This window comes from Thunnus albacares, chromosome 16 (assembly GCF_914725855.1).
Source record: "Thunnus albacares chromosome 16, fThuAlb1.1, whole genome shotgun sequence".
Taxonomy (NCBI): domain Eukaryota; kingdom Metazoa; phylum Chordata; class Actinopteri; order Scombriformes; family Scombridae; genus Thunnus; species Thunnus albacares.
This window is the reverse complement of record NC_058121.1, coordinates 14967888-14993093: the sequence shown is the minus strand read 5'-3', so window position 1 is coordinate 14993093 and position 25206 is coordinate 14967888. Positions and strand designations below refer to the sequence as shown.

The 25206-nt window shown below is 38.6% G+C and overlaps 1 protein-coding gene across 8 annotated transcripts in view; it reads right to left on the bottom strand.

Annotated features, from left to right (window-relative positions):
• The window catches only part of si:dkey-71h2.2 (low density lipoprotein receptor adapter protein 1), a 58233-nt gene that overhangs the window by 8068 nt on the left and 24959 nt on the right, over positions 1 to 25206 (bottom strand). For 2 of the 8 annotated variants that reach the window (XM_044377151.1, XM_044377152.1), the window contains exons 4-8: positions 19188 to 19302; positions 18650 to 18722; positions 17765 to 17851; positions 16052 to 16179; positions 14370 to 14404 (exon numbers count right to left, since the gene is read on the bottom strand). In XM_044377151.1, coding sequence (XP_044233086.1) covers positions 14370 to 14404; positions 16052 to 16179; positions 17765 to 17851; positions 18650 to 18722; positions 19188 to 19302 — 438 coding nt within the window. Of the gene's footprint in view, positions 1 to 2399; positions 4105 to 4146; positions 4642 to 4776; positions 4806 to 8902; positions 10108 to 10885; positions 10967 to 14369; positions 14405 to 16051; positions 16180 to 17764; positions 17852 to 18649; positions 18723 to 19187; positions 19303 to 25206 lie in introns of those variants that run through there. The other 6 variants (XM_044377147.1, XM_044377145.1, XM_044377146.1 and 3 more) reach the window with 6 other exon arrangements.

Sequence of the window (25206 nt, the reverse complement as noted above, 5' to 3'; positions counted from 1 at the left end):
AGAGAAAAACACTGTGGATTCAATTTTGTGTTTGAACTGAAATGCTCTGGACAGATCAGCAGAATGACTGTGATAACTGAAAAAAAGCTCACGAAGCTAAATATCTGAGATTGCTCTGTGTGTCTGAACTGTGAGAGCCATTGTTTAATTGGCATCTTTCTGGGAATGATTTGTTGAAACTCATTATTGATCAAATTATAAAGCAATTTTGGAACCAAATTGATTTGCTACACAAAGACACATTGCAATCATACAGTAATATTGCACTCCTGAAGGCCAAACTGTACCTTGGTAACCAAACCATGTATAGAAGACAAAAAAAAGATGCTTCTGTGCAATGGAGTATTTGTACAAAGTCTTTTTATTATGCATAAATATGTAACAAACCATAACAGCTTCCAAAGTCTGTACAAATGTTTACAGTTTAGGACAACTGCATGTGGTTTATTCACAAATTGCTATATTATAATATCACAACACTGTTGGAAACCCACTAATTGCATAGATAGAAAATAAGCACCTTCTTTGAAAAGTAAACCGATACTGTAAACATCAGTGTTTAATTTGGGCAATAATAGCTTATCTGAGAAAATACTCCACCTTTCCTGCTGAAGATACTCATTTTTACAAACCTTGAATGTTTTTGGACTCAAACCGTCACAGGCTGATTTGTATTCAGTGCACTCAGGACTCTTATTGGCATGTTATACCTCCAAGTGCAGGTCTTTCCCCCTCCCACACAAAATTCTCTGCTGCGCCAAAGAACTGCCTCCATTCAAGATTTGCTGGGAATCTGCCCACATCAATGTGCTGTATACAGTACACTGGCTACACGAAACAAAACACCAAGAAGCTTGAGGCTGGACTGATCTGTGCCATCATATAATTTATACAGGCTTTCGACTGCAAAATAAAACTATATTACAGATTTTTTGTTGTTGTTGTTGATCAACTGAAAAGATAATAGACTGGCTGAAGATTATACCCAAATGTAATATCTAATAACGCCCCTTGTAGGTCCTTTCTCATTTCAAATTCTTTATCACATGCATTGAATAATAATGCAGCTTGTGGTGAAGCTGTGCAGAGACAATGCCAGTGTTTCTGCTTATAAGTAAATTTGCTTCAAAACTCTATTGTTTGTTGGCTGACATTACTGAAAACCAATTCTGAGTCTGAGAGCTCCTTCCCAAAAAAATCACTCAATAGCACTGAATCAGCGGATACTGAAGCATCCACACATAAATCCATCAATCAGTCAATGATGGAGCTGAAGAGGTGAGTGAATGGTGAAAAAATAACTTGTTAGAAAAGATGTTGGAGAGAAATGATGACACTGCTTTTTAGACACTTCACTTTCTTGAACTTCATTGTCAATACTAAATGCTAACATGTACCCACAGATCCATAGACATGCTGGAGGCTACAGTATTTATGATATCCAAGCAGAATAGTGCTTTCCTCTTCTGAAATATGCAATAGAGTTGGTATTTCAGCCAGTCAGGAATAAAACAATGCAATTAAGCTTCATGGCATAACCTGATAAGCCACCCTATTATTCTGCAGCGGGTGTCATGACAACAACACAGAGCCCTCGCTGCCTCCCGCCTCCTGCCGTCACAATTATTCTCAGTCATAATGCCATGAATACAGAGAGAAGGACCACTTCAGCCAGACTGGGGCACAATATAATATCCTCTTGACAGTGAACGTCATCTGAACAGTGGATAAAAATAATTTGCACCGTCTAAGCAGAGCAACATTTTGTCTATAATAAGATTTGGGACGAAGCACATTATGTGGGGCACAGATTGCAGTTAAGTGTGGAAGTTGTGAATTGTGTTCAATGGTGTATGACTACGTCCAATCAAATAGGCAATTCTTTTTTTTTCACTTTATCATTGTACACTGTATGTGGGTTACTCTATGCACAAATAATGGCTATTTAGAAAAAATAAAGCAATTCCTGCAGTAATAAATGTCACATATATTTAAATTTGTACAAATTAGTCTAACCTAATGCAAAACATACAAGCATCTACACATTCACATCTCAACAAAAGTGATTATTTGTAAAAACAAACCGTGTGAAGCCTCGACTCTATTCAGTCTACTTCATTTATAATGATACAATATGCGTACATTAATTACACCGCTTTGACATTGAAAAAATACAGTATATGAAAATTCTTTACTCTAATAGTTTGGCCTTGCCATACAGTTGTCCTTAAATCCATATTTCATCATTATTCTTCAACAGTAATAAAAGAAGTAGAGGAAACTGCAAAGAAGCGTTCAGAGCAGATTGAAGCCCAGCTTTTGACTTTTGTTTTTTCTTTTTTACAAATGTTCTCCTCAAGTTTTGGAACTTGGACCACGTTTAACATACAGTAGACATCTGACATAACAGTATATAAATAACAGAAAATCACAAAAAGTGTGGTATGTCCCCTTTAAAATTGTACAGAACTAATAATAGACATCCATAGTTTGATTACTGATTCATTACTGACAACTTTAAACCTGGTAATGAGACTGTAGATCAAAGATCCACTGAATTTCTGACACTATAAAGCCGAACTAAGCTTGAGCATGAAGATTCATAGGAAACCTTGTAAACAGCAGTTTGGCAAAAAATTCTCAACACAAGGTCCGCTTAGTTAATGTTTCTGAAGCTTTCAGAAACATCTTGTGGGCTTCAATAGCAGTTTAGAGTTGCTCAGTTGTCATTGAAGCTGTTTTCTTTATCATATGACCCATGTATGGAGTTTTAGTTACATGATAATGTGGATAAATAAACAAAATTCACTCATCTGATAATTTATCTTGATTATTTCTTCCCATTTTTATTACAATACAGCCACCTGTTGCAGGATATAAAAAACTAAACCGTCTCAATGATAAGTGATCGATTTCATTTATCAAGGAAGGCTATGACATGATATGGTTGAAAGCTTCAGAAAACAAAGTGAGCAGTCCCTGTGTTAAGATTTTATTCACCATAAAACTGACAATATGTATATGACTTGTTGGAAATTAAATTTAAACACTCTACTCCACTCTGTAAATGTAACATGTATGGCTCTTTGAGAAACATTTCCTCATTTTTCATAGATTCTGGACTTTTTTTTTTACAACACATATATGTTGCAGTTAACAAAAATATGACACAAAGTATGTCTGTAAGCCTGTAAGTCTTACTACTATATAACATATTGTGTTCTCCAAAGAGCTGGCTCAATCAGCAAAACAAACTGAATGATGAATGTATAAATCATTTAATGTCAGAAGAGAAATACCAGCTTCTGCTGCGGACTTCTAACGCTGGACCTCTGCCAGTGACTGCTGAGAGTGGCAGCTATTACTTCATCAAGCAAACTACAGGATCAAAGACATATTTTCAGAAAGAGATGACAGCTTTATATACACAAATGTCTGGATTTTTTTGATGCCAAGTAAATCTTTTTTGTAGTCTTCATCTGAATTTACAAGTTAAAACCAAGTGAAAGTGGTTTTACAAATTTAGATTAAAAGGAAGAGGCTCACTCTAAACTTGCTATTCATCTTATGATCCGCTTCACTTTTTAGAATATAACAAAATTTCTTCTTTGAGAAGAAATATGTAATTCTTGGTTTCCGTACAGTGCTGTTTTGCACACTGTGTGGGTCGTCTTTCATCTGGCTGGTTTGTGAAAATTTGAATATGGCAGGAGATGGCTGTTTACAGTGTGTGTGAAGTGTGAAGTGAAGTGTGTGTTGACTGGCAGGCATTCACAGAAATAGCAGTTTATAATATGAGGGTATTCATTCTGGCTTCTCTGCAGCAGTCGCAGAATATCAAACAGAACCTCTCTGATTCAGGTTATGCACTGGGGGAGTGCAATATGTTTTGCTGTCTGTTCAGTTGGCGCGTTCAGTATTGTGTTTTTTTGTTAGTCTTGGGGAGAGTGGTATGACAAATTTTTGTGGTGCTGTTGGGCAGCTATTGCCAGAGTGTGTTATTCAAACTCATTGTTGCAGACAGACAACAGATTCTCATGGCAGACCTCCTGGGGACTCAGAGCTGCATTGTCAGAGACGGGTTCGGAGCGGGACTCGGCCAGTCTGACAGAGACAGAAAGGAAGGGGAGGGGATAAAAAAGTAATATTGCCAGACAGGTTAGTGACATTAAACATTTATTCATTGAAGGGGTTCACAGGATATGAAAAAGGTTAAAAAAAAAAAAACAGAGGGAAAAAAGGAGCAAATGGAGCAAAGCATGCAGAGGATGCTGATTTATATAATGGAATGACAAGTGGGAGGGTAAACGTACAGGGTGCAACATGAAGATCCATCAGTGGCAGACAGGTGGAGAATTACAATTCCTGTGAGGTCACTCATATAATTCCCCATCACTACCAAATGATAACATTATGAATGGAACAGTTACCCTCTACACATACATTTTTATGTTCATTTATAAAGGAAAAATACAAATGAATGGAAAAGTTGTTGTGGTTATGATGTACAGTTAGTGACTGAGGCCATGATAAAAGATGCTGGAATGTTTATACAACACAGGAATTAAATACATGAGTGTTTTGGGGGTTTTTTTTGGACCAGTGTAGCAATTACAATGAGCTGCTTCCTTCCAGTCAAGTCTGGAAAGTGCAAGAAAAAGAAGAGGTAAAAAGAATGGTACTGTGCAGGAATGTTGATTCTTACTCTTAGATGTAAGGCCTCATGCTACATGCATGATCAAACATGTACTTTCACACATTTATCATCTTACTTACCAGTGTCCATCTCCTCTACTTCCATGTTGCTGCATGCATAAAGAAGATAAACTAAATCATGACTACAGTTCGTGACTCAACAGTAAAGGTTGGGATAAGTTCCCTTCTAAGTTCACTTCCAATTACATCATCATCCACAAAGTCAAGAAACACACAAAGCAGCTTAAATTAAATTCAAGCTGCAAGCAGCGTTGAACGGGCCTTTGCACCCTTGCACAAGTCGGGGGCACGGTGTAGTCCAAGGGCCTCTGTCACTGGCATGTAGATGTCTCCAGACCTGGGCTGACAGATCTGACTTTACAAACATGTGCAGACTGGAGCATGTACAATAAAGTTATAGCAATTTAACCCACATGACCTGGTCAAAGGTTGATTGACATGTGTACTGTCAGGTGTGTAGAAACAATAAGTAACTGCAGCTGGACACAGAAAAATACTCATGTATTTGAATGGACAGTGCGCTCTGCAGTACAGAGCTACAAATTTTAGGTTTGATTTTATTTTTCTGCAGCACTTTATCACTAAACTGTCACTCTCACTCAATGAGCTCCATTCAACTTCCACACCCATCCCCTCCCTCCTATTCTCTCTCTCTCCCTCTCAGTTGGAGAGGAGAATGTCACTCTTCTTGTGAAATATCCTCATAAATCCCATGACTTTGGCCAAATACTACATTAAAAATCACATTTTTTTGTAGGAAATTTCATCGCAAATCCATTGATACATGTTTCAAAGTGGCCAGACTTATAGTTTAGACATCAGAACCATTTGTTTGACACAAAGTCCATGCCTAGAGATTGCCTCCCCATTGGTTTACATTGTAAGGTGTGATGTGGCACTACAACTTTCAGGGCTTACAATATCTAAACCGTTTGAGTTATTACAAAGTTTTTAACAACTTTTGTTCAGCACAGTGTCATAAGTCATGTATTAAAGTTTGAAGCCGATACCATCAACGCCCTAGGAGGAGATAGCGTTTCTTGGGGGTCCAAAATTGGCGCAAAGTCGTACTTTGATGGGTATATTACGGACTTCCTGTTGGATTTAGGTCAGGGGTGTCAGTGTATGATTTGTAGGTCTTGATGAGATGAATAATTGAGTTTTGGTTCGATCTCTCTACAACATTCCTACGGGCCGTGGCGCCCATATTAGATACATAGGTGGCGCTATAGAGCACATTTTGGCACTTTGAGGGTTAATTTTTACATTTTATCAAATTTTTAACCAGACCTGATGTGTGTGCCAAATTTGGTGAGTTTTTGAGGATGTTTAGGGGGTCAAATTTAGGGTTGAAGTGGCATAATAATAGAGGAGGAGGGACAGGAAGAGGAGGAAGAAGAGGAAGAAGAAGAAGAAGAGGAAGAAGAAAGAAACAAACACACCCCTTTGGGGCTCAGGCAATAATTACAAAAAAAAGAAGTCCTTCCATTTTAGACGAGGTTAAATTATTTAAGTACCCCAGCGTACAACGGAGCCAAGCCAGCAGTTACATAATCATCACTTGACCTGCAAGGCCACCATTCAATTAAGAAATCTTAAATACTCTTTGAACAATTTAATTAAACACATTTGAACTGAAATTAATGTCAATAGTTGTAAGTATCAATTGCCCTTTTCACAAGCACTGAGCTGCAACTTGAGAAACTACTATTCTGAAAATTTTGTGATAAGTGAACTGAAATTGAATGATCTTTTTTTTTTTTTTTTTTTACAGAGGCTTAAAAGCCTAACGTGCTGATACTGTTAATTAAAAATGATTGTGCATGAATTGTAGTTCAAGTTGAAAGAATATGCAGCACTGCTCGCAACTCCCAGAGGCCCTGCAGCTACTTTCACCCAAGCACTGCAAAAGTGGTCTGCAGTGACCCATCAACTTGCTGACAAAAAAACAAAAAAAAACAAAACAGCCATCCACTCACTGCCATCTTTAAATTCTGTTAAAAGAGGCTAAAAATATATACACATATAATTCACAGAAAATGAGCTCATGAGGCTTGCGGTCTATGAGAGTTCATGTGTCTGCAGCAGAGAAACCACAAAGGAGAAAAACAGTACATCTCGAAACGCCACTCATCTACACTCAGATCAATCAGAGATCTAATGCAGTTTTTGCAGTTAGAGAAAGTTAGATTCACTCTTAAGGGGTTTATTGATGTGTTTTATAAGACCTGGCAGCCTTTCTTCACCCATGTTGAGAATTGCACGTTTGATACTTTGAGTGTGAGTCTGGATGTTAGTATCACTGAAATGTGCAGCAAAACTGACTATACATATATAGATATACATGTATCTGTTGCAAGCAGTCAGTCATGGTGAAGGTGTGATTTATGTTTTTTGTTTTTTTAAATGTATTTCTATTATGATTACTATTCTCTCGTTCTCTTTTTTTAGAGCTTTTTTAAAACCTATTATTTAGTCCTTTTTCTTTTTTTTTTGTCCTTTCTCTTCCCAACAAATTCTGTCAGTGGTTGGGAAGGCAAGGGGTGGTGGTTGTTAGTGTTGTTGAAATGTTCATATCAAGTTTTGTGTATTGGACTGCTAAATTACATCTTTTGGGTATCGTCTCCTTTGAGATAAAAATCATAAAGTGTCAAAAAAACAAATAAACAAAAAAACCAATACATCTTAAATTTTTTACCGATGTACGTGTCAGCTAGTTAAATACATTCCTATGCACAAATTTTATGTCCGGCTTTAAAAACTAAAAGACACACAAGCAGTTGAGGGTAAAATATTGATGTACTAAAACAAATCCAACAGTACAAAGCATAAACTAGAGTCTCCTTTGCAGAATCTGGCCAGAGGATTTTTCCAGAAACATTCCTCCTCTGCCAATCTATAGGAACTCCTAAAGTCACATGTAACATTGAGGAGGTGTGACAGTCATGACAACTCAATGTGATCCAGAGCCTTCAGTGTTTCAGGACAGATCTTATCCACCACTGATGCACAGCCACTACAGAGCTTGACAACCTTGCTGACCTATGCAGAAGAAGACTGCTTTAACACTCCAAAATCTTCCAGCACATCCTCTAGGATATGTCTGTCAGATTTAGATGTACTCTTAAGTGTTCCACCTTCAGCCATTTGACAAGCGTCTACACTTGAGGTCAACATTTCCTCGCCCCTGGTGAGAGCAACCTCAGTGACGACCTCCCTTCATCTTCTGAACTCTTTCCACATCAAACCGGCTTCCACAGACACCACTGCATGTAATCTTCCCTTACTCTGCCTCTCGTTAACCCATTTGCTTTAACCAAAGCATTTTATGCTCCAACACCACAAATGTATCTATTACCCGCGGGCAAACACAACTTAATGACTTGCCATCTCTTTAATGTGTGGGGCACCATCTCTTCGCTGTGTAAGAAGAGATAATACAGCACTGCAGGACACGTATGCACATATCAGCTGGTTATATGAGGAAATGAAAAGTCATGCAGAGTGCTCAGAGACTCACAGGACTTTATGGCCTACATTCTCAACTGTTTGCTGAGCATGGAGGGACATTATCAAAGAGTCTTGATGGGTTTGGGTTTGAGTGTGCTGAGAGTCTGAGAAACTATGTCAAAGGGACCAAATGAAAGCATTTTATATGTCTCAGAAGTACACTACAACACAAAATATGTGCACTAGCCCCATCTGTATGTGCAAGTGCTGTATATGTACAGTAATAATGCACAATAAGGCTTATTTCCATCATGTGTATGACAGCATGAGTACATTTGAGTAAGCACACCCATGTGAGAGTTTTTCATACCTGTCAAGTCTCACATTTTAGTGTCTCTGCTGGCATCTCAAGGCCATTAAATTTCACAAACTGTCGCACTATAGAAGAAAATAAAAACTGTTGCTTTGTTATCTTAGTTCAGTGACAAAGTGCTGATGCACAGTGGAAGGCACTTCCTGCAGGCTTCAGTCTCTGTCAGGAGAGGTGGCGATCATGTTGGCAGTGAAGGAAGTGATAGTCATTCTTTTTGTCTGCTATGGTTCAAGAGTGGCACGGTGACCTCGCAAGTGTTCTGAGTACTCACTGGTAATGTGATTTCTACAGTCAGTTTTGAACTGCAGAAAATCAGCTTTGTGCTGTGCACAACAACAGTAAGAAGACGATGAGATGTTAACCTGGTTTTGCTGGCAATTTATTAGCAAACAATACACAGGCTCCTGTGAGCCTTAGCCAACATAAAAACAAATAAAATTGTAAGTCTTACTGTTAGCTCTCTTAACTAACTTCTCCCTTACACTCACACATACAGACAAACTGCTGCAACTAACAGGATGAACAAAAAATATTTTCTCTAACTCTCTGCCAATCACAGGTACATCATTTCACACAGATTTCTGTCATGGGAGCAACAGTGAGTGACGGGCTTCACAGCTTCTAAGCTGACAACATGTTCACTTACACCCTGGAAAACCTCAGTGACTGCAATTAAACAGTCCTTTTTTATCTTTAGCTGAGCTAACATCTTTGAATACATTGACACTCATAACATAACAGTAACCTTTAACATGACCATCTGTTACAATGTGTTAAAAAACCAAATCAAGTAAAGAAACTGCTTTTCACAATTTAAAAGAATAATTTTCAACTGCAGGTGTAATGCTGACTGCTAATTACAAACACTTGTAATAAAACCCTCAATAGCAATAAACTACAGTACTGTGTGAAAGTTTTAGGCACTTAATTAGTTATTAGATTCTTATCCATCAAGCAATACCATCATGGAGGCATCTGATTGGTCCCAAATTTATTCTGCAGCATGACAACGACCCCAAACATACATCCAGAGTTTCTTTTTTTTTTTTTACTACAGTCTTGGTTGTTCTCCCACTTATGCTGATTGGACCTGTCTAGTTCTCTAGATACCATTTTGAACATTTCTGACCAAGTGGCGTGGCTGCTTGAAATGTGAACATGTGATCATTTTTCTCTCTTATATCAGTCACTCCCACAGGGAGAACCTCTTAAGTTGTCTGCAGATGTTTTACTTTTTGCACTGCCAATTTGCTATTTGTTGTTTGAAACTTGTCGGTTTGGTGAACAGCCTGATACTTTGGGGAAAAGCCCTCAATCTGTTTTTGTTTTTTATACAGTTGTTATTATGTTTGTTTAGTTCAGTTTTTTTGTTTAACTTTCCAACCCCTCTGAGTTTAACCAGCCTGGGACTGTGATAACATGGGTCACATGATGCACGTAACAAAGAGGGTGGGATTGTGGTTGGGTCGGGGCTGATCATTTTGTCAATATAGCTAATACATACATGGCCATGTCTAATTTAAATACCATTAAGCTCTGTTCTTGGAACACCCAGGGTCTCCAAAAACCTGCAAAGAGAATGACAGTATTGACATTTCTGAAAAAAAGAGGATGTTTCCATTGCTTTCCCCCAGGAGATTCATTTGGAGGACAAGGACAATGCCAAACTGCAAAGGAACTGGGTGGGGCAAGTTTTTGCAACGTCATATTCTTCTTTTAGTAAGATTGCGGCCATTTTGGTAGTAAAAATCTTGCATTTAGGTCCCCTAATTGTGTTATATAGTCAAGACCCTTATGTGATTGTTAAGAGCGTACTCTCAGGCAAGGCTGTAACACTTATGAATCTATATTGGTCTCCTGGCTACTCGCCTGATTTTCTCTCTAAGGCCTTTGCAGAGTTTGCAGAGATGGCATCTAAGGATTCCTTTGTGGGAGATTTCAACTGCCATCTCAATCCCTCTCTTGATGAACTCCCACCAGGCATCTCTCCTCATTCAGGGCAAGCCAGGGTGCTCCCTTCTATATGTCATGACATTGGGTATTCAGATGTATGGAGAGAGCTTCGTCCTACTGACTCAGTTTACCTTTTTCTGCCCCCCCTCCCTCCTCCATAAAAGTTAAACTAGAAATGATTATCTTTTCATTCCTTCATCAAAAATGTTTTTGCTTCTGCCATATAGCATAGTTAGCATCATCTTATCTGACCACTCCCCCCTATATATGGTCTATTCCCTTTCCGAGGGCAGGGCGTTGTCAAGGCACTGGAGACTTCACTCATCTCTTCTCAAAGATGATAATTTCATTTCCTACTATACCTCAGAATTCAAGATGTTTTATTCATTAACTCACTATCGACAGACAATCCCTCAATCCTTTGGGAGACATGTAGAGCTTACTCCCAGGGCCTGATTATGTATTTTGTAGCATCTAAGAGATGAACAGAACAGAAAAAAGAACAGCATCAACTCCTTGAATCTAGATTAGCCGACTTGGAGAAACTACATATCAAGCCCAAGCTCACTCAAGGAACAGACGGCAACACGTTCTGCACTGAATACTCTGCTGATTCAGGATTCCAAGCGCTCCCTTAAATTCGCCAGACAGAAGCTGTATGTGCTCGGGAATAAACCTGGCAGATATCATGTCAGATCATTTGATACCAAAACTAGAGTTTGCAATATTTTACTCCAATTTATTGCACTTATTTTTCTCAGACCTGAGAGTCCTGAAGGCTACAGATGCTCAAAAACTAAAGTGAAATACCCCAGTCACAAGAGAGGACGCACTGCTTGCTTTGAAATCTATGCCATCTGGGAAGGCCCCAGGGCCAGATGGATTTGGATGTAAGTTTAATGATATTTCTTAGACCCCCTGCTGGCTATGTTTAACCATTCATTTGAAAGTGAGATCTTACCTCAATCACTCAGGGAGGCCAATATCTTTCTTATCCTTAAAAAAGGAAAGTGCCCTGACATTTGTGGCTCCTATAGCCCAATAGTCTTAACTTAACTCTGATCAAAAATTGCTTTCCAAAATATTTGCTATGCATCTGGAAAAAGTGCTGCTTTACATTATTAAGGAGGACCAGACCGATTTTATCTAGGGTCAAAACTCCTGTGATAATAAGAGAAGGCTCCTTAATTTCATTTAGTCATCTTATTTGTTTTATACACTGGAGAATTTGGCCTTGGCGATAACTTTGCCAATTGGGTCAGGGTTCTGTACAATATTCCAACAGCAGGAGTTGTGACTAATGGGCTGAGATCTAGCAACTTTCCCCTTCACTGCGGGAATAGACAGGGCGACCCTCTTAGCCTGTTGCTCTTCGATGTTGCATTTCAACATTGGGCACTTTTTCAGGGTACAAAATTAATTTAGCAAAGTCTGAGGCCATGTCACAGGGGTCTCTAACGTCTGCCTCAAGCATGTTAGAGCCCTGTCCTTTCCATTGGTCTCCCTCTGGTTTTGTTTACTCAGGAGTGCATATAACACCCACATGTGGTCAGTGAAGACCTAATTCCCTCTCCTTCTGGTTGTCATAAAGGCAGATTTAGATGACTGAGCCCCCTACCTGTTTCCTGGCTGGGTAGGATTACTCTCATTAAAATGAACATCCTGCCCAGACTACTCTACCCACTGCAAATGATCCCTATTTTATTATCAAAGGTTATCAAGGTGCTTGAAGGCTGGCTGAGTTCCTTTATCTGGAGCAAAAGTAAGCCCTGACTGAAGATGGCAAAACTCCAAATGGCTGGCTCTGATGGGGGCTTAGACGTACCAAATGTGAGACTATCAGCTGGCAGCACACCTCCGGGTGATAACGGATTGGCTCAAATATGACCCAGTCTCGATTTGGCTAGACACTGAATCCTCCCAGTCCAAATGCTCATTGTGGAATTTGTTGTTTGTGAATAAGTTTGAGTCTGTCAAAACCTCTGTACTAATCCTATCACTACCGCAGACAAAGCCTGGAGGTCCATTCATACTATAGAGGGCTGTGCTCAGTTAAGATCCCCTCTTACTCCTATTCTGGATGGCCCAGACTTTCTGTCAGGCTGTCGAAACCAGGGCTTTAAAGCATGGTGTAGCCAAAGGCTAACAAAGCTAGGAGATCTATTCTATGGCCAGACTTAACTGTCCTCAGCAGCTACAGCAACATTATGGTTTACAGAAATGTGGATTCTTTAGATATTTACAAATCAGACTCTCCATCACTAAAGATACTACTTTAATAACCAATAGCCACCTCACATGTAGAAAGGGCCTTGTCTTTATAAGTATCCAAGAAACACATCAGTGCATTTTATAGAGCCCTAAGTTCCAACTCATCTCTAACTTCCCAAGCTACTAAGCAAGCCTGGGAGCGAGAGTTGGGCATCTCTATTGATGACCTACCCTGGCAGGAAGTTGGGATCCATGCTATGGAAATATCTATTTGTAATCGAACCATATCTACTCAGTTTAGAATTGTACACCGCACACATATAACACCTGCTCTCAATAACAAAATGGATGCTAATGCGTCTCCGCTCTGCTATAAGTGTAACTCTGAGACTGGCAATTACATTCACTGTTTCTGGTCATGTGTGAAGCTACAAAGCTATTGGTCTGGTATTGTGAATGAACAGTGTGCTATTTTTGGTGTTCCATTAGAGTTAGACCTTATGTGCATCCTACTTGGTCTTCCAGATGGTCATATAAATATCAAACACAAGAGGTTATTCAAACTATTGACTTTTGCTGCTTGGAAGAATATCTTGCTCTTCGGGATCAAGGAAGCTGTTCCAACAAAAAGGTCGTGGCACAACCTTATAATGGAGTGTATCCGCAATGAATACATCTCATGCATGCTTCAGTCCTCAGTGGATGCTTTCTATAAAGTTTGGGACCCTTACTTTGCATATATTGGTCCCACACTGTCACCTTCCATATTACAAGAGTTTCCTAAACCGGCCTAGCCTGTCTCTGTACCTTTTTTTTGTAAAACCAGCATTCCTGTAACCTAGCTATTTGTTGATTTCTTGAAAGACAGGAAGGTAATTAGGATTTTCAGCAGAACTCCATTCAAATTAGAATCGATTTTCAGCTGAGGGAAGCTGTAGTTCAAAAACTATAAATGACTCTTGGGCTTTCTTTTATTAAAGCACTTCAACATAATATTTGTGTACATACATCAAGTTACCCAACCATAATTTATTTTGTTTTAATTGGAGCAGATAGTTGTTTGCCTCTAAAACTGCCTCATATTACTCAGATCTGATTTAATAAGACGACAGAGCTTTAAAACACATACAGTAATTACAGTCTTTTGCTGTGTGTTCAGTCGCTACTCACAACAGGGCACTCCAGGCCAATTTACAGACCGAGTATGATGGGATAATATCAGGCACTTCGCCGACTGGATTTTTCACTATTTCTCTTTATTACCAGCCACATTGCATTTATGTAAATCTATGTTATGATATGTTTCTAACTCTATAAAAGCTGTAATAATTTTAACATCTCACCACCAGCAGACTCTGACAAAGATGACTTCTTAAACACCATTAGGGAACAGCAAACATTTTCAAACACCAAACAAAGTTACCACTCAATCAATAGAGTAACACCCTCTAATCTGTGACCTTGAGACACTTCTACCTCAGGTCAGTGCTGCGGGCGCCATTTCATCCTTTTGCATAGACTGAGACAGGAGTCTATTACATGTCCCTGTCTGTGTCTGTGCCTGTGCTTGTGTGTGTGTGTGTGAGTTTCAATTAAAATTTGTGTCAGTCAATGTGTCCCTATATCCCTGGTGTGCTACATACTTGCAGTTATATGTAAAGGTTACCTTGAGAACGGATCATCGAGTCCATCCTCCACATCCTGTTGAGAGATAAACAATAAGGATCAATACACGCATACATTATTTCAAATTACAACCCTGCTGAAATTCCTCTGAGTCAGCCGTTTGTCACAACTTATTTTATTCAACTGACAAAGTAATTCAGGACGTGCTGAACAAAATGTTGCAAAATGGATCTTTTTGTTGAATACTTCTTGTTTCAATTACTATGACTAAATGACTGATTGACTGATTTACTGATTTGATTTGATGAATGATTTACATCAAGAAGGGAGTTTTGAAAAATATGCATAGAGGAACACCTGTATCATATTTTTGGTTCCACTTGCTGCGCTCTAGTTTTTGGGAGATCATCAGAACATTGTTTCGCATTGTTCTAATTTATTAGATACTAATAGATACAATCTAGTACATATTGTTCTGTGTAAGTTTTACTGGAAATAATGCTGCATTTAACAAAATTTAGGGCAAACATGGAAGGATTATCAACTACACAACTGAGTCAACAGTAAGAGAGGAGACTATCAAGATCAAGCTGATGAGATTTGGCTTAATTAAAGCATCATTTCTCCCTATTCTCTCCCAGTGATTATTTTATTTAACAGAGAACACTGACAAATTTCAATGTGTGAGATCAGTCTGCTGAAAAGACATCCTAAAGACTATGGTGTCCCCTAGTGTTGAGCATCTGTAAGTGAACAGAACGGTGACTGACAAACCTCTGCAGCAGCGATATCAGTTTATAAACATAGAATAAAATGGTTTATAACACACTATGATGTCATAGTAAGCAGATAAAAGTGTTTATTAATGTATGTGTCAACTGTAATCCTTCCCAAATACAAGTGCATTACTCTGCAAAGACATCTTTCATTTGTGTTGGTTTCCAACCTAGAAGTCTGTATCCCACAAACGGTCCCAAGATAAATCTGAGAAGTCACAAGAATTTATGTTTATTTTTCTGATTTTTCTCCAACTTTCTTCCCTAAATTGTCTCTAAAAAGCATTCAATCACAACACACTGAGAAGTAAATATATCATTCTTTGGGTGAACTGCCCACAACAACAACAACAACGAGGACATGACCTGTCATAATAGATCACAAGTACACATTGCTTCATTTTGAGGGATCACAAGCCAAAAAGGTTGTGAACCACTGGAGTTGGTCATCTATAATTACAGTAATAATGATTTTGTTTTGTGAACTACTTGCTTGGATTGTGATCCAGTTAATGTTTTTTTGTCCACATTTAGGTTTCACATGCCAACAAACATGCTGTTCTCCATATAGAAAACCTTTGCTAATACAAACCTAGGGCAAGGACTCATCAAAAAAAACATTTTAAATATAATTTTTTAAAACTGCATTTAACATACAACTTTAAGATGCTTTATTTATCGCCCCATAACTTATACAAGTTATGATTAAGCGCTCTCTTTTCCCAAATTTAAAATCTGTATACCTCACTGCATGGAATCTCATTGGAATCATGCTTATGTAGCACACAAAACAAACATTTTGGAAAAAGATGGTATCAGATCAATATTACGAGTGGAAAAGTTGGATCGGTTCACCCCTAAAACACACAGCCTTACATATAACAATAACCATTCTTTTGGTCCAATCAGACCAATCAGCAGTTTGGAGGCAGAGCATGTGACCTACCCAAGAGTCATGTTTGATTGGTCGCCTTCGAGTGGGGTTACTACGAGGTGATGGTGAGCTGAGCGAGGCAGAGAAGAAAGGCCTCCGGAGCTTCTCCTCCATCCCAACGGGCTTATGTGCCTCTGGATCTGAGGGAGAAGGCAGGTGTTGACAAGAGGTCGGCAGGGAGTAAGAGTAAAACAGCACACACATCGAAGGAGAGCAGGTGGAGAAAGAAACAGGAGATGAGACAAAGAGATGCAGACATGAAGAACAGAAACAGAACAGAGCATATCGACACACAGAACAGAGAAAAGAGAAAGAGAAAACGGTCAGCTCTTGGTCTCTTTAACTCTGTAGCACAGAAGTGAAACATCAACTCCAGCCTGTGGCACTCGCAGCTTTCTTTGTAACAGTCCGAATTTAAATAAACTGTAAAACTTTCGTGCTTCTTACTGTTCTGAGTTACACCTCAGGTCCTTGAGGCTTTCACATCAGACTTTCTCTCTGTCCTCAGGCCACTACCACTGGGAGAGGTGCAAATTTTAATTGAAAGAAGCTGGAGAAACCGGGCCTTTACTAACAACAAACTGAATGGATGATCAAGTCTCATTTTACTGACCCTTTGACCCACCCGAGGAGTGGAAAACAGTTTGACCTATAAATGTCACAGCCATAGGAAAGTACTTAAAATCTGCTCCCCTGAATGTCTAATGAGTCGCATATAATTAGGTAATTTGTTCTCTGTGTGTGTATGTGAGAAGTGACTGACGTTCGTTAAATGAGTGCGTGAGAGGGTGTACTGTCAAACTAGAAAATTACAAGTCTAATTGCTGTGTGCACATTAGAACTGAAAATGTCTTTTTAAACTCATTATGAAAATGACAACAGAAGTATTAACTTAATCATGGTCACTGGAAAATGCTGGGCTTGAGAGGATTATGAAAACAGGAAACAAGGCTTCAAGTCTGGAGGATTTTTCTCCTGGAACTTGGGCAAGAATGCATGTATTTACTCTAAATCTACATAAAATTGCTGTCTCATTTCAGCATATTACAGTTGTCATCTCTGCTATAATCAGATCATGGCAATCTTGTCTCTTTCTCTCTAGCCATAATCAGCAGTGGTTCCCAATCTGGAGTTTGGGACCGGGGTAAATCTGAGGGGTCGCAACAGGAGAGGAAAAAAACAAGACAATATGTATTTTCTCAAATCACCTCTGAAATACTGGAGAATTTTAAATCTTTAAGACTGTAAAATCTATCAAAATGAATCAATCTCATAGGGGACATAACACTGCTTGAACTGCTCATAACTCAAACCTGTAACAAGGGGGCTTCACTGTCAAGGGTCACAAGCCAAAAAGGTTGGGAACTGCTGCTATAAAGTATATTGAGGCATTTACTTACTTTACCACCTTTCATTAATTTAGAACTGACACAAACCTCTGCAGCAACAAAAACCTAGTACAGTGTTAAATACTAAATTGCCTGAAGAACATTTATTTAAATGTGTGGTGTTCCTTCTTATATTGGAAACTATGCTAAAAAAAACAGTCACAGTTCACTTTAGGCTGATTAACCTAATTGTTTTACTATCAGCAAGACAATGTGCTGTGTTCAGTACAGTGATGAAACCTTTCGTTAATAAGATCTCATCTCTTGTCAATGCTGTGGAGTCCAATTTGACACACAAAGACACACCGTGGTTTAGGATAAAATAAAAAAAACATACCTGCTTGAACACACTGAGTGTCTGTTGTTTCTGTCTGCCCGTTGCTTGCTGCACAGGAACAGCAGGTCCTCGCCTTCTTGCTTTTGTCTGCAAACAAATAGATGACTTTACTAATCCCAAAGGGAAATTCAAGTGTTACAGCAGCCACTTGACATAAATCAAAATACAAAAACAATGAGGTTGGTAAAAGAAACAAATAGGATTAAAGGCTAAATTGTATACAATAACTAAATCAACTGACTAAAATATAAAAAATAAGTAGAATATAACCATAACTATAATATACTATTTGCTGAGTATACACTGTTCAATGATGTTAATATGCTATAGTATAGTACACTGTACATTAGTGCAAGTGGATGTTAGAATTAAGTGTAGATTGATACTTGAATTTACACAATGTATATACACATATATGACAGTATATAGACAGTACTTTGAAGATTATCAACAGAAGAATCTGAGATATAACAGATGTGATGGATAATGTAATAAATAAAAGTCCAGGTGAGCAATTTGTCTTCACTGTCAGAGGAGTCCTCTCTGCTGACACAGAGGTCATTGTACAGACTGATAGCAGCTGGCAGGAATGACTTCCTGTAGCTGTCTTTGTCACAGTAGAGCTGAAGAAGTCTCTGTCTAAAAATGCTCCGCTGTTTGACCAGCAGAAGAAAACTAGAGGATCCATCTACAAATATATCTGAAATGTGCTTGAAACTTGGCTTCTTTTTAGTTTAGTAAGTAAGAGTGTGGAAGTCAGGCTAATCAGATAGGTTAATCACAGAAACATTGCTGATTACAACCCTTTCCTACTCGTATTTTGTCGAAATGGTTCACTGGACTGTCTCAAGGTTCAATTTCTCACCTTGTTTCAGGTAAACTCACCTTCCTGAGCGATCTCCCAAAGATCTAGGGCTACTTTAAAGGCCTGGGCTACCGTTAATGTCACAGCCTGAGCCTGGAAGGCAAAGGAAAATGAATGAAAAACACAGTTATGATACTTAAAGAATAAAAAATAAAACCTGAAAAACAGTTGTAATTCCATTTAGAGGTAAAATGATGTTTTGTTTTAACTTGTTCTAATCCTTCTTCTGAGATAATTAGATTTATAAATATTAAGAAATACAGTTTTCACTATAAACTTATTTATTTCAATTTCTCATCTTATTTAGTTCTAAAAACTGGGTTAATTAACAGTGTCCAGTATAAATGCAGCCCATTTACCACACAATACAACTGTAGTCCTTGCAGGGCCACAAGATGGAGCCACACACCATCTACATTCATGCTACTTGCTGCCTCAAGTGCAGTTAATTACAATCAATCCTCAAACAAGCTGTTTAAACAAAGCTTAGCAGGTCATGAGGTCAGCATGTTACCAATACATCAAGCTTAATACAGTTACATCAGAAATACAACTTACAATCTTTTTCTTTTGGCAGAGAAACGCATGGCACTCCAGGGTCTCATTGAACTGACTCTGAGAGACATAAGCGAAGACCTTATCCTGAGTTTTATCTGCTGTGCAGTATGAGATTCTGCAAGGGAGGAGAAAGAAAAAAAAAACATTATTCCAATTAATCAACACTATCAATCCACCTGACATCAGTGCATTTACTGAGATAAATGAACTGCGCAGCAGACAGGAACCAATTTGTGACATGAACATCTTTTTCAATCATAGGACATGAATACCGAACAAAGGACAGCATGTACAACGCATTAGTCAATAGCCTGCACTCTTAATCAAACCTCATACATCATCAACGTAAGCTACGCTGGATAAATGTCAGTTTAGGCCGGCCATAACTTCGCCTTTGTGCTCAATCTTTTGCATATGCATAAGCAAACCAATCATAGCAAGATGAGAGCGGTTGTTATGAATATTATGTTGATTAAGTCCCACAGCTGGGAATAGTGGAGCAGGAGACAAATGAGCAGCAGTGAGAGATGCTTGAAGCTGTTACTGAACTCTTCAGCACTTCATATTTTCAGATAGAGTGCCTATTTTATGCAAAACTCAATTGCTGATATTGTTTTGTGGACTCAAGGTTTTGCATACAAGGCTCAGATGGCTGCTTTTAATGTTTTTGGTCTATGGTGCAATTCATCCTGAAATTCTCAGTGAAGTGTTATGATCATAGAGGCACAACTTTGGGATAGTGCCATGGGAGAATGAGATGAAACACGCCAGGTTGAGTTTTTCATTGTATTAAGGTAATTAGTATGCTTGTTTTGTCTTATTTTGTCTCTGAGAACATGCCTACAGAAAGGCATTAAACTGCACGACCGAGAAAACTGTTTATTTCTGAAATGACTTCCCTGAAGGTTACATCATTTATTGCAACTTCTTATCGACCACAGAAAAGTTCCCCCTTAGTGTAGGTACATTTTTTTAAAAAAATATCTGAATTTCCACTGTCATCTTAACTCTTGTTATTATTTTCTTTATGTTGTGTGTTCTATCTATGTATTAATACTTTAGCACTTTGCGTTTCACTATGAATAAAAAGTGCGGTACAAAGTATTTATATGGAAAGTCTTGGATTACAAATTGATCTTTTGCTATGACTGTATTGCTGTATTGAATGAGACCTCATTCCCAACAGTCGCACTGAATCTCTCCTGGATCTAATATTTGGTTTTTCAAGAAATCCAATTGTCTGCAAATCCAGTGATAGCCACGGTCCGTTATTTTGCAATGGTTATCAAAAACACATCTGGACGGTCCACCAAGCCATTTTCGCCCCCACAACAGCTCGAGCTCACTGGAGCAAAGGACACAAAACTGGTAGATTTGTTTTGTCTGATTTTATGCAGGCTATTAGAGGCGGTATCAATCTTGAGTCACCCTTTGTGTCTATCTGAGGTTGCTACATGAACCAACAGCGTGTATCATGTTTGTAGCTTAAATTAGATATGTAAATGAGCCACAGTGAGTGATGCACTTGACCTTTGTCGCTATAATTAAACATACAACCTTTATTTTAAGAAACACAAGGACAGGATTAGCTTCTTTTACTTGCTTTTTATCTTGCTTCAGTTGTTACTTTTCTCTGAATGCCACACATCAAAGCCTCCCATCTCAATTAGAGATGTCACCACCATCAGCGGGGGAAGATGCCAAGAGGACTGCAGACAGTGCTGTGTGCATCTCTGTATAATCTGCTGTTGCTAAAGTAACTTGTAAACTATACACAAAGGAGATCTGCAGACAACAGCAGCAGCAGCAGCTTATTTGCCTCCCCACTTCAAAAAGGGCACTAAAAATGAAGTAATTTCTTCTATCAAACAACAAGCATGAAATCACCAGCACTTTAACATCTCCCTCTCAGACTGTTTGCTGGCTAGCACCACTGATGCATGACCCACATAGCAATGCCCATGACACCCAGCTATGTGTCCCCCCCCCCCCCACCCCCCCCTCTCATCCCCATGCTCCAACTTATATTTGGGCCTTAATTGCAGAAAAATCAGCTGAGAAAAAGTTGAAAGGGATGACCCATTTAAGTTTGGAATACAAGTGTGATGCAACCAAACAAAAGTAGCTGCTTAACATGAACTTAATTATCATCTTATTGACATATTGACTATTTTCTCCCAACTCCTATAAAGTGGTGTGCACATACTTCACTTTACTAGAATATTAAAAAAAATGTCTTGTGTAAACGTTATTTAATAGCTTACACTGATTAGAATGAAACTGTATTGATTTTTTTAAAACATTTTTACACATCTTTTTATCTTTTCATCTCTGTTCAAAATAAAAGCATGTTTAGCAAGGTTTCAATAAAAGTTATACAAAGGGTCTAAATGAACAAGGACAATCAGATGATGGCTGTAGCCTGGAGATACACAGTCTATAAACAAAGGCAGTGCCTGGAAACCAGCGGACTCTTCTGTCTTATCGTATATCAGAGACACCCAGAGGTTCTGACGCATGCATTTTAACAGGAAATGCAGTTAATTTTCCACAACCAGTTGTTAGATTTTGCAGAAAGTTTAGCTGCACTGTGAGCATAAACAAAATTATCAAAAAGATCAGTGCAAATACAGTGCAAGTCTGTTTTGTCTTCAAATATGTGCATTAGCAAGAATATATAACCATAATTTTAACAAAAGGACTGTGTACAAAATAAAAAAATGATGATGAACAATATGGAAATCGTGAAATTTGCAAAATCACCCTATGTCCTATTATAAACAACAAGAGTCTCATGAGTATGAATTTATCATAAAGGACGAGTAACCCAGAAAATTGTTCATTGTATAATGGCATCCATGCGAGATTAATATGAATCTGCAAACAAAAACATCTCATTGGAGTGAATACACATTTAAGATTTAATCTTTTGGCAAAGACACACAAATTTCTTCTGTAATTTATCTGAACTGTGATGCGATGTGATGTGAATGCATGTATCTTAAAAATCATGCCTTCAGATTTTACTTATTATAAGACAACTGGTACCAGAAAGTAATTACTGCCAATGTTGTGACACACAATGGCTCATATTCATAAAAATAAGCATTCAGCTTGAAACAACAGCAGTAAAAAAAAAATGACAGCATCACAGAGTTTTCACTAAGCTTGAACAACAGGAGCTGAGCTGTCAGTATGCATCATATCTCCAAAGGGGCTCTGTGGACTGCAAGCCTTTGATCTCCTCACTGTGTAGTGCACCGGTGTTTGTGAGGAAGAGAGAGAATATCAATGAAAATATTTAAATATTTACAGTACAAAGCCTGAACAGAACTTCTTGCATCAAAGCCTCTGAATCTCAATGAATAAAGCAGGTATGCTGTTTAATACAACAATGAACTACTTTTGTTCAACTTTTTACCCGACATAAGTCCAATAATGAAAAACAGCAGTTTGCTTTTGCTCATAAAAATATTTCAGCAAAATGGAGTAAAAAGCAAGGCCTCAAACAAAATGGCAAAATCTATTCATCAATGTTGAAGCAAAGAGAAAACACGGGCTCGTCCTGTACTGGTATATCACACTGAGAACATCTATTCAGGGATTGTACAGACACATCTCACACATATAATGGTGTGTCAGAACAACGCACATCATTACACAGGTGGGGTGTCAGTCATAGTTTCAGCTGTGTTTTGCTTATTGATATGCTGGTCGGTCGGTAAAAGCTCTTCACAGAATATGAAATAGTAAAACCAGTCCAGATGAAAGCCGAACACCGTCAGAGCGTTCTATTCATTGGGAGATGTTAGGATCACTGCCAGTATGTTTTCAAATTCACGGAACAGAAATACAAAGGACACATAAGATGGCATGATTGTTAATAGTTTTCAATACCTGAACTCAGTCCAGGTTTATACAGTATTGTACATAAAAGCCTGTCAGTGCTGTCAGTACAGGGAATCAAACCAGCCACGTTTTACTGTTCCTGTAAACTGCTCCTTTAATCAAACTCCCACCTTTTCTCTTACAACTGTGGGTCATCAGCTATAAAATGTAAGATTTGTTGAATAGTGGTTTTACTTTAAATAAATCTCATCCAATATTTTCGAATTTAAAAGAAAAGTTAAGAAATTTTGGAAAACGTATCTGTATTCTTGCCAAGAGTTTGATTTGATTACTTTCATGTCTGTGCATTAAATATGAAACTACAGACAGGAGACACTTAGCTTAGCTTAGTGCGAGAGACTGGACGGGAGAAAAGCTAGCCTGACTGTCCACCTACCAGCACCTCTAAAGTTCTCTCATTAACATGTTATATCTTGTTTATTTAAGCTGCACAAAAACTGAAGGGTAAAAAAAAAAATTATGGTTTTACGGGGGGTTGTGTGCTGGACTATTTCTTGGCCAGGAGCACTGACTTCCTAGAGGTCTGTTGCCAGGTAACCAGTGGAGACTCCAGGAAGTCACTGTGCCTGGCCAAGAAATAGCCCAGCACATAATCCTCATTCCCGTAAAAACAAGATAAAACTTATTAATTAGTGAACTTTGGAGGTGCTGGTGTTTTTATTACCTGTGGATAGAGCCAAGCTAGCTGTTTCCCTTGGTTTTAAGTAATTATGCAAAGCTAACTGTCTCCTAACTTCACATCTAGCATACAGACATTCTGACGAATTGATACTGATCTTCTCATCTACTGTATCTCTCAGCAAGAAAATGAATGAGCTTATATCTATATATAAGTGCTGAGCATTGGTTAATATATCACTATCAATATCATTATACAAAATTAGATCAGCTAGGACTTTTGCTATCCTAAAATACGGTTGTTTAAATTTCTGTTTTCCAGGTCACATGACAGATAAAGAGACAACAAAATCTAAAAATTTACTGTTCTGGTTGAGTGAAATGAACAGCAAATGCTGTATCTTACATGTTTGATCATCATTTCCACATTACTAGTGATTTTTTTAAATCTTGTGAGTATGTATTGTATATTCTAAAAAACTAATCTGCGAGGTATTGCTACATTACACTGATAGTGTGAATTGATATTGAGGTGATATTGTCATTATCACCTCTGCGTGGTGTAGCTCTTGACCTGATCCAAGCCAGCAGTTAGACTCAGAGAAACACTACGAGACAGACTTGCATATACTGAGAGATCAAGCTCATGATAATGCAATTTGAGTGGCTGATCCTGCAAATTAGATGCGCTGTAAAGTGTGTTGTCAAGATCTGTGAGGTTGTCATGGCTGCTGAATTCAACATCAGGTTGTGAATGTGTAATGCCACTGATTCAAGATGATACTGCATTGTTTGTGTGTGGGTGGGTGGGAGGCTATGTGTGTGGGTGGGTGTGGGTGGATGGGGCGGGAGGGTCATAGCTGCGAGGATCCCATTTCCAATGCAGTGCACAATGCCTTTCCTGTCTGTTTTCTATCCCACACTAAGCTTCCCCTGAGGGAAACAGCCCTGGCTTCCAGTAAGTGCAAATACACAATTAACTTTACAAACACACACATTTATAGTACATACACACACACACAAACACACACACTTGCATGTTCAAGTGTGTGTATTTGTGCTCATGCTCATGCCTTTACACACGTTCATCCGAGCATGACTATATGTGCACACACACACACACTTATCTTGTGTATCTAACTCTCCCTTATTTGTTATGCACAGTAAACACAGACTGATTTGATCCATTCTCTTACATCTACACTCCTGCACTGTCTTTCATCCTTCACTAGCTTTCTTAGCCAATAAATGGATTATGTTCAAGAAAAATAAGACAAGAAAGCCGGGGCAGAAGGGGAAAAGGGGTTCTGAGGAGGTGGGATTGGGGGTGGGGTCTCATAAAGGGAATAAATCAATCCTCAGTCATCTCAAGCTCTGTCTGTGGCCCTTCAATCTATCCTGTAACAACACTCGGGGGTGTCAAGAAAGACTGGCAGCACAGGTTTCAAAGTGGGCAATTAGTTGTGGGTATTCCTGCGTTCAGAGTCTATGA